The following is a 14,824-nucleotide window of genomic DNA, read 5'->3' on the forward strand; positions in this document are numbered from 1 at the left end:
TAAAAATATATAATTTTATTACTAAATTAAATACCACTAAAATCAAACATCATTATAAATAAAATTAAATAATTGTCTCGTGGTGTACCACTATTAAATCCTAGTTAATTTGTTAAAAGTAGTCAAAGTTGAAATGGTTCGATTCATTGCGTTACCTAAATCAGATAAAAGCATTCGTTAGGTGTAGATTTTTAAAAGAAGCTTATTTAGTTATAAGAGAAGTAAGTTTTTTTGGGAGTGAGTGGTGGTCGAGTTGGAAAAAGCAAGCCACCCTAAACACCATCATAACATGTGCAAATTGCTCCTATACACACATACATCAGCCTTGTCTTTTCATTCTCTTAGTATATTACAACATGCATGTTAAACCAATGGCTGCGCAGATAAAATATAAACCGTTAAAAAAAAGATTCATGAACATTTGATAACCACAAACATGATTGATGTGAACTAGAAGGAATCTCTCGAATTTTATAACTCATCCTGTTGTCAATAACCAATATGTGAGTTTGGTAGTGACACTGAGTAATAAGATATTTTAGTATTACTTTCATTTGATTTAATTTATCCAATTAATGTGAAAAAAGTTTCTTATGATTATCATTAATATAATATTAGATATGTAGGTTTTTTTTTTCTAGTATGGTTTTGTTAAAAACCTTATAAAATAATGTTGGCTGAACTAATTACGATTTTAGTTTGAAATACATAACCAATTGGCTTATAAAGAGTTTGGTGCAATTAATCTATTTTATTCTATATCACCTTTTTCAGCTCTTAAAGTATATCTTAAGCATAATGATTGTCCACGAAATAAATATGTAAAATGTTGTATACAAAAATATAACGAGAGAGGTAAAGAAGAAAACTTACTGTATATGCAAAGACTTTTCTTTTATCTATAAAAAGCTTGAGGCTTGAAGAATAAGTTTATCATTTTTTTCTTGGCAACCTCAAAATGGGACTCTGTTTCCTACTCAACTTAGCCTCTCTGTCTCTCATACTCTTCTCTTCATTCCCTGTACTATTAGCACAATCTCAACAACAGTTCTTGGGACAAAACAACACAAGCTCAAGCTTGTTGAGTGGAGGGAGATGCAATTTGTCTAGAGGCAAATGGGTCTATGATTCTTCATATCCTCTCTATAGTGCTTATACTTGTCCTTTTATCGATTCTGAGTTCAATTGCCAGAAAGCTGGTCGTCCTGACACAAACTATCAACACTTCCGATGGCAACCTTTCTCCTGTCCTCTCCCCAGGTACTTTTTGCCTATGTATTACTATTAACCACTAAGTTTTGTATAGTTTAGAAGAAAAGCTAAGGTTTCGAATAGTTCAAATACTTTCTTTTTGCATTTTATAATATAAAATATATATATATATATATATAATAGTTATACAATATGTAAACTTTACGTTTACAATTGAGAAATAAGTTTTGTATATGAATTAGGAATTCATTTGACCCAAAAAATTGAACACGAAATGTGGGCTGGCACGAACAAATCTGAGACCTATGTCTCAATGGTTTCTCAATGGTTTCGTAAAACGTTTTTAACGAAAGAACCCATATGAAAGTTATAACTATACTATCTTGGTTTCCAGTCGTGAATTACGTGAAATTAGTAGTAGCTAAAAAGATGTATATAATACCTAGCTAAAAATCTAATTACGTGGTTTTGGATTGGCTTAAAGTGGTCAATATATATATATATATATATATATATATATATATGTTAAAAGAAACGTATATGTAGTCAAAGTTTATGACTTATGGGATATGTTTTTCGACTGAGATATCAACATTTTTTCTTTAAAGGGTTTTGAGATATTAATATGTTTATTAAATGACATTACAGATTTGATGGGGCAAATTTTATGAGGAGAATGAGAGGGAAGAAGATAATGATGGTAGGTGACTCACTGAGTCTCAACATGTTCGAATCGTTGGCCTGCATGCTTCATGCTTCTCTCCCTAATGCTAAGTACTCTCTCCGTCGAAACCAACCTCTCACTTCCCTCACTTTCCAGGTTTATTTTTTTTTTCCATTTTCATTTTCATCACTAACTTCGCATAAAAGTAAGCGTTGCATACTTTTAACTCTTTGACTTTTTTTGTTGTTGTTGTTGTTGTTGTTGTTGTTGTTGTTGTGTTTTACTAATTACTACTATCATTCTTTCTAGCTTTATCAAGTGAACACCGAATTCACCACTACAAAGTAGAAAAGCCTACTTATATTATTAATTTGTACAAAAATAAATAATGATTGTACAATCCTCGCCAAATCTTGTCTTACTAGTTACTGATTCACCTCTAATATAGCTAGAACTTGCCGACAATAGCACATTTTTAAGTCAATTAATTGGAAATGGAGTAATTAATTGAAGATGGCACATTCTAATATTTTGCGAAAAATAATCTTATTTGGATAAAATGAAAATAATTCATGAATTTTTTTGGTAATTCATGAAGTTATAAACAGTGTTAACGCTGTCTCCACTTTCAACTCTTTTGGGAATTTTTTTTTGTTGGCTTTTAAAATACACATCAGAAAATAACAAACAAACAAAAAAGAAAAAAAAAAGAAAAGAAAGAAAGAAAAGTCCCTGCTAATAAGTGTGCCTTCATCATAACGCTATCTCAGATGATCAGATACGTAGCTCTTTTGGTTTCCAAGTTTAGGGGTCGATAGACCGAAACACTTGTCAGATAGTAATAATAAGAAGATTAATACTATATGACTGCGAAATATTTCCACATTGATTTTGAAAAAGAGTTCCTACAACGTCACCATCGAATTTTATCTTCTGAAAATCGTTATCTTGTTGTTCCAAAAAGATTGGGTTGCTTAGGATAATACTATATGGTTAATTTCTTTAAAATTTCTTATTTTACTTTTGCAAGGTGTAGGGATATTATATTTGTGGTCACGATAAAACTAAGGTGTAAGAAAAGAACTAATACGGACCTTTTTAACATAAGTCGTACTCGTAGTCATTAATTAAGCTTTCTAAGAGACCTTTCAACAAAACCAAACATACACGACAGATTGGATCATTAAAAACACCTATCTTCAAAATAATTTTGACAACCACTTCAAGGTCAATGTCGTCTTCTTCATTGTCGTTTTCTATAACATAAACAGTTTATAATATATTTTAAAATTGTTTTTGGGATCTCCTTTCTATTTACATCTATACGGAGATTAAACAGTGACAAGTCTGTCTCCATTGGGGCTAGATCACTAGCTTCTTCATAGGTCTGCTACCTGTCTTTCTCTCTTTGGCTTAGATAAAATACGATCGACGGCATAATTACAGAATATATGAATATTTCAGAGAATATTTTTAAATTTTGATTTTCCTTTTTTCTATATTGTTGTTTAATTCACACACGCACACAAATGACACAATTGTGAAGTCCATTTCTATGAATGCCTAGTTCAAATATTTGAAAATATACCGGTTTGACATGATAGTCTATATACATAATATATATGGATGCTTGGGTATCAGTTCTGACTTCTGACCAACATCATTTAAAACTACAAGGTATACATACAATGGAGTCAAATTATGTAAATGGTATAAGAAGAGTTAAGCTAACATATGTATAGATTGTTTTTCCCAACCGACTTTTTAATGGTCAATTTGCACACAAAACTAATTTAACTACATGAACACAGTTGACGCAATGTCTTATGTCATTTTATTGTCCCTAAGTAAAATAATTTACATGCCTTTAATTGAAAAATGGGTAGGAATATGCGGTGACGATACTTCTGTACAGAACACAGTTTCTCGTAGATGTGGTTCAAGAAAAGGCAGGACGAGTGCTTGTGCTTGACTCCATCAAACAAGCCAATGCTTGGCTTGGCATGGACGTTCTTATCTTTAACTCGTGGCACTGGTGGACTCACACTTCCGGACTCCAGCCGTACGATCACTTAACTCTAAACCCTCTCTTTTAGTAATATTTTTCTTTATTAATTATATATGCTAGCTTCTTAATCAAATAATTTAATAATGGTTTACCAGGTGGGATTATATGAGGGAAGGAAACCAATTGTACAAAGACATGAACAGGCTTGTTGCTTATTACAAAGGACTAAACACATGGGCTCGTTGGATTAACCATAACATTGTCCCTTCACGCACTCAAGTCTTCTTTCAAGGTGTCTCTCCTGTCCACTATGAGTAAGTGTTCTTTATTAACTCTCTTGCTTTCTCTTTTGTCTCTCACACTTGATTTTAAATAAGGGAACCTACACTGGAACTCTAAAGTCAAGCTAAAAAACAAAAGAATCAGTCTATTCATTCCCAATTTATTTTTGAAGTGGAAGCCAATGGATTTTAACAAACATTTTCAAAACATTAATTGTCGTGAAACAGCGGAAGAGAGTGGAACGAACCATTGAAGTCGTGCAAGGGCCAAACTCAGCCGTTCATGGGACAAAGATATCCAGGAGGATTACCCTTAGGTTGGATTGTGGTTAACAAAGTGTTGAGTCGAATCAAGAAACCGGTCCATCTTCTCGATCTCACTACTCTCTCAGAGTATCGCAAAGACGCACATCCAAGTCTTTACAATGGTCTCTCAAAGGGTCTAGACTGCAGCCATTGGTGTCTCCCTGGTCTCCCTGATACTTGGAACTTACTTCTCTACGCATCTCTCACTTCTTAGTTCTCGTGTTACATATTTGATTTTATTCTACCATTTTATGAATTGTGAAGTTCCTGTGATTGTGATTGATATTCTTCCTTTGTTAATTTAATCCTAAATGTAATTAACATTAATACAAGTTACATGCATTCATCGGGACTTAATTTCTCCATACTTTTTGTTATACTGTTATTTTTAATACAACCCATTATAACGTGAGGAGTATACACTTGCAAGTCTTTTACACAAAGCAAAACTTATGTGAAGAGCATGTATTAAGGACCAATACTTCACGTATTATCCAAACTTTTGAACACTCCAAACAAATTTTCCTAAGGACACAAAGATGAGGATCGGAGGGTGTTTGGATTAGAAGATAAGCGAAAAAATGGTGGGAGACATCGCTAACAGATGGAAGGAACTGAGCGGCACTAGCAAATGGAAAGACCTGCTTGATCCTCTTGACTTGGATCTACGCCGCTACATCGTACACTATGGTGACATGGCTGAGGTTGGGTATGTTGCCTTCAATAGTGACCGCCGGTCTAAATATGTAGGAGATAGCTGCTACACCAAAGAAGAGCTCTTTGCTAGAACTGGCTACCTCAAAGCCAACCCTTTCAGGTAACAAACGTCTACAGTAACCATTCAAAGGGTTTGTTTTCGTGCAAACCCCAATAGAAAACATGTGACAAAACAGGTACGAGGTGACTAAATTCATATACGGAACGTCGTCGATAAGGTTACCGGAATGTTTCATAATCAAGTCACTGTCAAGGGAAGCATGGAACAAAGAGTCTAACTGGTTGGGTTACATCGCGGTGGCTACGGACGAAGGCAAGAGGTTGCTAGGGAGAAGGGACATTGTTGTAGCATGGCGAGGGACGATTCAGCTATATGAGTGGGCTAACGATTTCGATTTCCCACTTGAATCAGCTGAAACGGTTTTCCCTCGAGCTACCCCAAATGACCCGCCTCGCGTAGCCAATGGTTGGCTGTCTCTTTATACATCCACTGATCCACGCTCGCGTTTTGACAAGACCAGTGCACGAGAACAGGTCTCTACAATATAACATAATCTCTTACTCCCTGCCTGGCTTATTGCTAACTTAGGCTTGAACCACACGCAGGCCTATATTACAAACCCGGGTCAAGCCACCCTGAAGAGTTTTGACCTTCCTCAACATTCCTATATTTTTTGGTTTTCAGGTTCAAGGAGAGCTCAACAGGTTACTAGAACTGTATAAAGATGAAGAAGTTACAATCACCTTAACAGGACATAGCTTAGGCGCAGTTCTCTCAATTCTCTCCGCCGCAGACTTTCTCCATAACGAATTGCCTAAGATCACACCAAGTCTACAACACAGGCTAACCTGTGTCACAGTCTTCGCGTTCGGCAGTCCCCGCATCGGTGACCGCAGCTTCAAAAGACTCGTGGAGTCTTTCCAACACCTCCACATCTTAAGAGTAACAAATGTCCCAGATCTCATCCCACGTTACCCTGTATTCAGGTTCACAGATGTGGGAGAGGAGCTTCAGATCAACACACTGAAATCAGAGTACCTGAAACGGTCTCTAAACCTAGGACATTTCCATAACCTGGAGGCTTACTTACACGGCGTGGCGGGTACACAACACAACCAAGGAGAATTCAAACTAGAGATCAAACGCGACATTGCGCTGGTGAACAAGGGATTAGATGCTCTTGAAGATAAGTACTTAGTACCAGGACATTGGTGGGTTCTTGAAAACAAAGGAATGGTTCAAAGTGATGACGGTACTTGGAAACTCAACGGCGATAGGGACAAGATCAAAGAACAAGAACAAGAAGAACATTGCAAACTCCCATGAATATATATATATATAGCTACACTACATGTTATAATTGAACAACAAATCTGAATCAGCAAATCTCAGTTTCTTTTTTAATAATAACAAGATCCAACAAATCTGAATCAACAAGGGATCTTGGACATGAACCACTCCATAACATGAATTGGAGCTTTAATCAACCCAATTGCGATCTCAACAAGCACAGTCACACATAAGCAACAAGGACATATGCATGATAACAACAATCTGCGAGAGAGAGGGAGAGAGAGAGAGAAATCAGAAGAAAGGTAATTGGTGATGAATGATTCCAAAACTCCATAAATCAAAGTGAAAGGATTTAGAGAAACTGACCCGACGATCCAGATAACGACACCGACGATGGAGAGAAGGAGAGAGAGGAAAGCGAAAGGAAGACCTAAGAGGAAACCGAGAGGGCGGCAGTCTCCGTCGCACATGGTGGCTCTCTCCTACGGTGAGTGTTACAACAACTGTATGAATTATGATGATGACTTGTGTGAGTCGTCTTCTCTGAATTTTCTATTAAGTAAAAAGTCTTCTTATTAGAGAGAGAGAGAGAAGGAGACGCGGTGTAACTTGTAAGTAAGTTAGGTGCATCTGATTCTCTTGATCTGTCTTTCCTTTTTTTTTTTTTTCAATTTGGTTGACACTTGACAATTCCTTATAAATTTTTTTCAATGCATTTTAAGACTACTATGACCAAAATTAAAAGATAGAAACTATTATTATTTTTTATTTTTCTGGAAGAAAAAGTTCTTCACAGAAGATCGATTTCAGTCATTATAAAATTTTGTTCCCGATGATATATATAGAAATACAGTAGTGGCTATATTGTTTTGTTGTGTGGCCTGTTGTTAGAGAAGTGGGTTTACTTGCTAACTAAATGGATTATTAAACAATTATGTTGCTGGTAAATAAGGCCCATTTAATATATAACTAGTGGTATCAGGCCCAAATTCGGAATCTGGTGCATACTTGTTATTGTTATGTTCAAAACTAGATTTTAACTCATGGTACACGCCTGTATATAATTTTTGTTATAAATATATATTTTATGTTGTATTTGTTTGTTAAAAATATTGGCTGGTTTGTAAATAAAGGAATAACTAAATTTTCTGACTGTTTGTGTGACTAAATAATTATATTAATTTTTTATCCCGCAATACATTTTATAACTATTTGTTTGTTATATTTAGTTTGTTCTGTTTAGTGCTTAGATATATATTTTGATTTTTAATTATTATAACAAAAAGTAAGGAATTTAAATGCATAATAAATCATTTATACGTTGTGATTAAGTCACATTTTCCAAATGATTTAATTATTTTACACAATCTTAGTTAAATTAACTTGATTTTATATGTCAAATATTCTAATATTAGTAGTGTTGACAAATAATAAAATGAGGATTTAACCCGTATTAGCACAAATTTAATGATATTTTATTAATTTCAACATGTAGTCTTTATAACTCATCTACTATATAACCATACTATATAGTTTTTTTTAATTTTTTTACATATTCATAATCTTTCTAAATTTTATTAAGTTTCTATATATTAATTATAATATTTAAATAAATACGAATCGAAATTCTTCTTACGTTAAGAAACAAAGCTCAAATTGTTGTTTTCTTTGTTTGCAAAGGATTCGAAGATAGAATATCTTCAAAACACAATAGAATATGTTAAATATATCATAGTTTCTGTTTCATATTGATTGATATAGTTTTTTAGTTGGAATGAAATATAACATATTTAGGAAACAAAATCTGAAGTAAACTAATTTTGGAAATATGTTAGGGATTAACTTTGCAAATAAGTATAAATAAAAGGGTAGAACCCAAAATGTACTTCAAAAATGTATATATAGATAATCTTTGATTCATATCTTCCAATAATAAGTATATGACAAAATATAAAAGTTGAACTGACCATCTCATGTTATATATTTACGTTTTTGCTTCTTCAAAAGAAAAATTTATTGTGGTTGTCTAAAAACTTAGAGGGAGGTATTAAACTTGTATTTTAGAAGATTTTAGAGTATTCTTAAAATAATTTGTTATTCAACTGATGATTTTTAAAAATCTTCTACAATCCTATGTTATTCAATTTGGAATCTATGTAAAACTATTTAAAATCATTTACAATCTCTTGTTATTCAATCAATGATTTACAAAACTTACTTAAAATCCACTGTTATTCAAAATATCACTATGTTATTCAATTTGGAATCTATGTAAAATTATTTAAAATCATTTACAATCTCTTGTTATTCAATCAATGAATTACAAAACTTACTTAAAATCCACTGTTATTCAAAATATCACAATTTTTTTTAAAATGCTATTTTGAATGATTCTACAAGACTTTTGTTTGTTTTTTTAGTTGAAAAATATGAGTAACAAATCATACCTTATGAGGTAGAATTTTAAAGGATTTCAAAAGAAAAACAGTCAATACAACACAACAGAGATAAACTCCTCGATTGATCGGACAACTCTAATCACCGCCGATGACCAGCCACCTTTTCCACTGGTAAACATGAAGCTTCTCTCGCCGTCATCTGTCAAACTCTCCTCCCTCCGTCCCCGAAACAATCTTTCGATTCCTTCAAAATCGTCTCCTCTACTCAACCACTATTCACTGACGAGGTTCTCTTCTCTCTCTCTCTCTTTATCTATCCCCTGTTTCTATTGTATCAAGATCTTGGCTCAGACTAATAGATACTTGGGTTGGTCATGTTGTTGTTATATTTTGGATTTTTTTCTTAATCTAGGTGGCTAAGATGATAGTTAAAAACGGATGATCAGAAGCAAGAAGCAGTCAAGGTTTTGGGAATCATACTGATGGTTTTGTCATCCAGATTTGGAACTTTAATGCTTTGTGGCTCTCTCTGTTTTGACAAGAGTTGGCCTTTTGTCCTTAAATTCTCTGAGCTTCCATTGGATAGAAGCGAGGAGATCTTGAGGAAATGGTCGAGACAGAGTGGATACCTTCTTCCCTTTCGTATCACTTTCTTCCTTGCTAAAGATTACTCGGGTCTTGAAGGGGCTTCTATGCTTGAGTTATATGAGAAAGGAGGATTTTTGACGACTGTTGATGGGAAGTTTATGGTCTTGGCTGGTTCAGCTGTTGGAGGATGTACAACGATTAATTGGTCGGCATCGAAAAGACCCCGGATCATGTTTTGCAGGAATGGTCGGAAGGGAGTAAGATCAAGCTCTTTGGTAGCCAAGAGTACAAGACTGCAATGGATGAAGTTACAACAAGGATTGGTGTCACGAAAAAGTGTGTCAAAGATGGGTTTCAGAACCAGGTTCTGCGGAAAAGGTGCGAGAGACTCGGATTGAAGGTAGAGTAAGTTCCATGGTTTTCATCAGAGGATCATTACTGCGGCTTGTGCGGGTACGAATGTAGAGCAGGACAATAGAATGTCAGAGGGGAGGGGTACTCATAGAATCTCATAGAATTTCATAGAATCTCATAGAATTTCATAGAATTTCATAGAATCACATTTCATTTTCTTTCTTTTTTTCTAATAGAAAAACTGTAAAATCTTTTAAAATCTTTCAAAATTCTAAAATATTAAAATCCTATCAAATCTAAAAAAAACAAATTGAATACCCCTTAATGTGTTAAAATTAATCATATATCCATTTAGATCATACATTATCAACGGTTCATTAGTTATTGACAAGGTTCAAGGTTGTATAAATCGCATATTTTAGTTAGAAATATAACATCTTGACTAGACTAGTCTCCAGATTCTGAATTTATCGTTCCAATCGGCCGGTTGAGATTAAAAGGTCAAGAAGAACTTCTTTTTTTTTTTTGTCAAACGTTTTCATTTTCTTTTTCTACAAATTCAAAGGTTTTTATTTTTCTACCAATCTTGCCGCCATAGGTCATCAAACACTAAATAATATGTGTGGTTGCAACTGGTGGCAGAACGTTCCTAGACAGATGTTGAGAATGTCAAGGCTAGAATATTATTTATTGATACTAAAGTACATCCAAATTAAGTCATGAAAAACTATAATATCTATGAATCTATCGATTCGCGCGTAGAGAATAATCTTTTTGCGGAGAATATGTGTTAATTTGTCGAGTTCATTAGTTTACATTTTGAACCTCTCAAATTTCCCAACACTGTAGTTGATGTCGGCGAACTTTATATATTCAGTGTAAGAGTGCATCAAACAGTATTTACAATATCATAGTCTTGTGATTATCAACCACTTTATCACTTTTTCTAGATTGCATATCATTTGGTTTAAGTTAGTTTACAATTTATTTGACTTCACCGCTTCGTAGTAAGATTTATTATTAATAATTTTGGCCATCAAATCACAGAAAAAAAAGTAAACGTAATATCAATGAACTCCTCTAGGCTTATCTTTATTTTGTTTCCCCTACAAATGAAAAAAGGTAAAACTCAAACGATAAAAACCGGGGAACATAAAAGTATAAGCCAATCGCTGTTATATAAAAGGCAACTCATTGGATACACAAGAAAACACACAGAGAAAAAGCTTGATGTATGATAAGGAGGTACAAGAATACCAAAACCTTGATACAACAAAATTGAACGTAAGATTAATGAAAAAGAAAAGAAAAGCATATAATGGCGATATATAAATTACTTGCATGGATCAGTCACAATTACTTGCGCTTGGATCTCCGGTAAAGTATATATATCTGTAAAGATCAGTCAATGGTGTTGTGGATCAGGACCTCCCGGTGAAACTCTTTCGGAATCCACTAAAAACCGCCTCTCGTTATGACCTTTGAACTTGGAGAGATCAATCCCGAGTTCACGTAGGAGAACCTGACTATCCATATTGTCCATGGCCGCAACACGGCCTACACGAAGGATTCGAGCTTGAGAACTCAAGATTGGTGATGAAAATATGATTAGGAGTATGATTAGAGATTGCTTAAGGATCAAACTCGCCATAAAAGGTGATTAAGAAGAACAAAGGTGTCTTGTGGGATTCTTATGAGATTGAGAGAGAGAAAGAGATGCAAAATGAGATGAAGTTGAGACTTGAGAGAGTATGATGACTTGTATGTGTTGAGATATTCTATTTATAGATAATTAGAGACGCAGACATCAAACGAGTTAAGGATCAAGTAGTTTGGGGGCAGTGGAGAGAACATGATGGGATCCACAACAACCCATGAAAGCCAAATCTGACTCATATTTTTGGATTATAAAACTCATGCATGGACACTTAAAAGAATAATTTACGATAATGATTATTCAACTGATCCAACGGTTGAAATTTTCAGGTGGAAATCCATATTAGCAAGTAAGAATTGACTTTACATGCATAGTTCATTAAGAATTAATAAAAAGTTTGACATAAGGTCACTCGGATAATATTAAAATTACAACTAACCTAGATTCTTATGCTAGAGTACTACTAGGTTATGTATAGATTTTAATTCATTAATTTGCTTTTGTTGTTGTTTATCATGGATTTTTCTAACATTATTATAACTATCAAATTTATTGTTGTAGGTACTAGGAATCAATTTTCCTAGGCACACAAAAATAATTTTTTTCTTGATAAAAGGCTTAGGCACAAATTTTTATAATTAAGCATGAGTTTTTTTAATAACAAAATATCATATCTTGTATGATAAACATTATTTTGGTAGTATTTCTTGTTATGTTATATGTATGTATATATGAAAAGAGTCATATTTATAGGTTTGCATGTCATATAAACGAATGTGTAAGAGCATCTCCTTTGATTGAGGTGAATAAGAGGGAGGAACAGAGAGTAGTTCTCACACTTGTCACTTTTTTATTGGTTTAATTTTATTAAATAAACTAAGTTTGTTAAAAATATTATTATTTGTTATAATATTCTTTCATAAGTTTTTAATTTTAACTGATGGACATATATAAGTTTCTAACTGAATTTTTTTATGTGAATTATATTGAAAGCCAAAAGTATAAAAAATTTGGTGATGTTTTACAAAATTGGGCTTTAGTATAGGAGAGTAAACTGTAACTAGTACATTTTTAAAAAAAAAATTTAGTACGAATTAGTAAACCAAGTGCAGAGCAGACTGTTGCACGTCTATAGTGTTTGGCAGAAATGTTGTTCCAAATAGTGAGATCAATTTGATTGAATAGCTTGGCTTGATTTATGGATATATATAGCGTCGTGAAGGCACAAGTTTCTTTCTTTCCAAATTGTGTACATGCACAACTATCTTCGGAAGAACAAATGGTGTTATAGAAGAAGTATATCAAAGAGTATCCCAATTTTATACTTGAATTTTTGTTATATTTTATCTCTAAATTTTTGTGTTGCACTAGACATTTTATGATGTGCTTATGAACTGCTTAAAAAAATTTGTATTTTTAGATGCGATTTTAAAAAACAAAACTGTAGTTGGTTCCAGATGTAATATACAATCGTGTTTAACTTCATTATAAACATTGAGGATAATAACTACAGTTTATTCTATATCTCTTAAGTCTTAACTCCTGAACTTGTATTAAGTCATTGATATTCTTTAAAAAAAGTAGCTGAGATCTTTTATAACTTCGTTAGAAAATTATACGGTTGAATTCATTTTTTTTTTTAACTACATTATTTTGAAATGTAGTTTACAAAGAAATATACAACGGTACGAATCTAATATTAGTAACTTTCTAAATTCTCACAATACCATCTATTTGCAAAAATAATCGTTTGCTTTCTGAAGGGGTAATTTCAATCAACATATTTCGCCATCTTTTGTAAAGCTCAAACCCAAAAGACAGGGGAATATGAATTATTAGCCAATTTCTGTTACATTAAAGGTAACTCATTGGAGACACAAGAAAACGTACAGAGAAAAAGCCTGCTGTGTCAAGGTAAGGTGGTACAAGAATACCAAAACCTTGATACAACAAAATTGTACGTAAGGTTTATAAAAAAAAAGACAGAGAAGTGAAAAACATAGAAATAGCGATATTCATAAGACTTGCATGGTTCAATCACATTTATTAGTGCTTGGATCTTCGGTAAAGTTTTTATATAGGTGATGACCATTCAATGGTGTTGCGGATTGGGACCTCCTGGTGAAACCCTGTCGGAACTCACTAAAAAACGCCTCTCGTTATGGCCTTTGAACTTAGAGAGATCAAACCCGAGTTCTCGTAATAGAACCTGACTGTCCGTATTGCTCATGGACGCGGCACGATATGCACGGAGGATTCGAGCTTGAGAACCTAAGATTGGTGATGAAAATATGACTAGGATTATGATTAGAGATTGCTTAAGGATCAGATTTTCCATGAAAGGTGTCTGAGAGGAAGAAATGTCAGTTGTGGGGGCTTTTCAGTTGTGAGGGAGACGCAAAATGAGATGATGCTTAAAGAGTATGATGGCTTTGTATGCATTGCTAGTTTCTATTTTTATAGAAAATGAGAAACACCAACGTAGAGTAGGTTTTGAATCGAGAGTAGTTTGGGTCAGTGGAGAGAAACATGATGGGATCCACAGCAAACGAAAGCCAAATACGATTCATATTTTATTATTATTATTATTATAGAATTTAATGCACGTACACCTAGACATTAATCGCGGTGTGGCATTGGTATATATGGGTTATTCAATTGATATAGTGCTCGGAGTTCTCAGGTGGAAAAACTATAATTTAGGGACCAGTAAGAATTGACTTTACATGCTTGATTAAGAAATAAAAAGGTTTGACATAACGTTCACTAGGATAATATAAATTTACAACTAACCTAGATTCTTATGCTAAACTACTATAAGGTATACATATTTTGGTTAATGAATTTGCGTTTGTCACTTTTTATGGATTTTTTCCCTAACGGTATTTATAACCGTCGAATATATCATCATAGGTGCTAGGAATCACTTTGTTCAAAAAAAAAATAAAGTGGTAGGAATCAATTGTGAATTGTATATAACAAAAGGAACGGTATCTTCTATGACAAACATTGTGTTAATAGCATTATGATAATGCTTTTGTAATTGACGAATTGTAACCAATAAGCCTATCAACTAATTAACTGTTTCACCACAAGTATATTAACTTTAGGAGAATTCATATATGTCTTCGAAATAGGTATAGTTAAATTGCTGTGTATGGTAAATGGTAAACGTCCTGGGTAAACGAGGGAGAGAGAGAAAGAAAAGTGTGGTCTACATCTAGAAATAATACGAGGAGGACAACCTCAAAATAGTCAGTCTCGATTATATGAAAGAGTTGTCCGATCCATTGTTGTTTCTGAATTTTCCGGACGATTATAATTATGGTTTCACAATCAAATTA

The 14,824-nt window shown here is 33.5% G+C and overlaps 3 protein-coding genes, 2 long non-coding RNA genes and 2 pseudogenes across 7 annotated transcripts; 3 read left to right on the forward strand and 4 right to left on the reverse strand.

The window, feature by feature from the left end:
• The first annotated feature begins 730 nt into the window (after positions 1 to 730).
• On the forward strand, positions 731 to 4,823 carry LOC104749765 (protein trichome birefringence-like 40). The gene is made up of 5 exons (XM_087492076.1): positions 731 to 1,260; positions 1,861 to 2,032; positions 3,763 to 3,938; positions 4,040 to 4,198; positions 4,394 to 4,823. Exons 1-5 carry the CDS (start codon positions 959 to 961, stop codon positions 4,683 to 4,685), a joined length of 1,101 nt encoding a protein of 366 aa, XP_087348202.1. The 5' UTR covers positions 731 to 958; the 3' UTR covers positions 4,686 to 4,823.
• Positions 4,820 to 6,420, reverse strand: LOC147925104 (uncharacterized). The gene is made up of 3 exons (XR_015584853.1): positions 6,280 to 6,420; positions 5,933 to 6,165; positions 4,820 to 5,853 (listed from the first exon to the last, which is right to left on the reverse strand). It is a non-coding gene; the product is annotated as an uncharacterized LOC147925104 (long non-coding RNA).
• On the forward strand, positions 5,053 to 6,623 carry LOC104749767 (phospholipase A1-IIbeta-like). Of its 2 annotated transcripts, none has more exons than XM_010471461.3 (3): positions 5,053 to 5,288; positions 5,365 to 5,722; positions 5,874 to 6,623. In XM_010471461.3, exons 1-3 carry the CDS (start codon positions 5,053 to 5,055, stop codon positions 6,513 to 6,515), a joined length of 1,236 nt encoding a protein of 411 aa, XP_010469763.1. In that variant the 3' UTR covers positions 6,516 to 6,623. The 2 variants fall into 2 exon arrangements, with proteins under 2 accessions (XP_010469763.1, XP_087348201.1); XM_087492075.1 differs by having other exon boundaries at positions 5,407 to 5,722.
• LOC104749766 (signaling peptide TAXIMIN 1) lies at positions 6,496 to 7,089 on the reverse strand. The gene is made up of 2 exons (XM_019237514.2): positions 6,849 to 7,089; positions 6,496 to 6,743 (listed from the first exon to the last, which is right to left on the reverse strand). The coding sequence occupies exons 1-2, from the start codon at positions 6,950 to 6,952 to the stop codon at positions 6,620 to 6,622; spliced, it is 228 nt and encodes a 75-aa protein (XP_019093059.1). The 5' UTR covers positions 6,953 to 7,089; the 3' UTR covers positions 6,496 to 6,619.
• Positions 7,090 to 8,895: 1,806 nt separating this feature from the next.
• LOC147925105 (uncharacterized) lies at positions 8,896 to 10,140 on the forward strand. The gene is made up of 2 exons (XR_015583659.1): positions 8,896 to 9,168; positions 9,294 to 10,140. It is a non-coding gene; the product is annotated as an uncharacterized LOC147925105 (long non-coding RNA).
• Positions 10,141 to 10,890: 750 nt separating this feature from the next.
• On the reverse strand, positions 10,891 to 11,559 carry LOC104749768 (CLAVATA3/ESR (CLE)-related protein 6 pseudogene; annotated as a pseudogene). The gene has a single exon (XR_015585462.1). The product of XR_015585462.1 is annotated as a CLAVATA3/ESR (CLE)-related protein 6 pseudogene (transcript).
• Positions 11,560 to 13,297: 1,738 nt separating this feature from the next.
• LOC104749769 (CLAVATA3/ESR (CLE)-related protein 5 pseudogene) lies at positions 13,298 to 13,886 on the reverse strand (annotated as a pseudogene).
• Between the last annotated feature and the right edge of the window lie 938 nt (positions 13,887 to 14,824).

Source organism: Camelina sativa, chromosome 16 (assembly GCF_030686135.1).
Source record: "Camelina sativa cultivar CO46 ecotype springtype chromosome 16, ASM3068613v1".
NCBI lineage: Eukaryota > Viridiplantae > Streptophyta > Magnoliopsida > Brassicales > Brassicaceae > Camelina > Camelina sativa.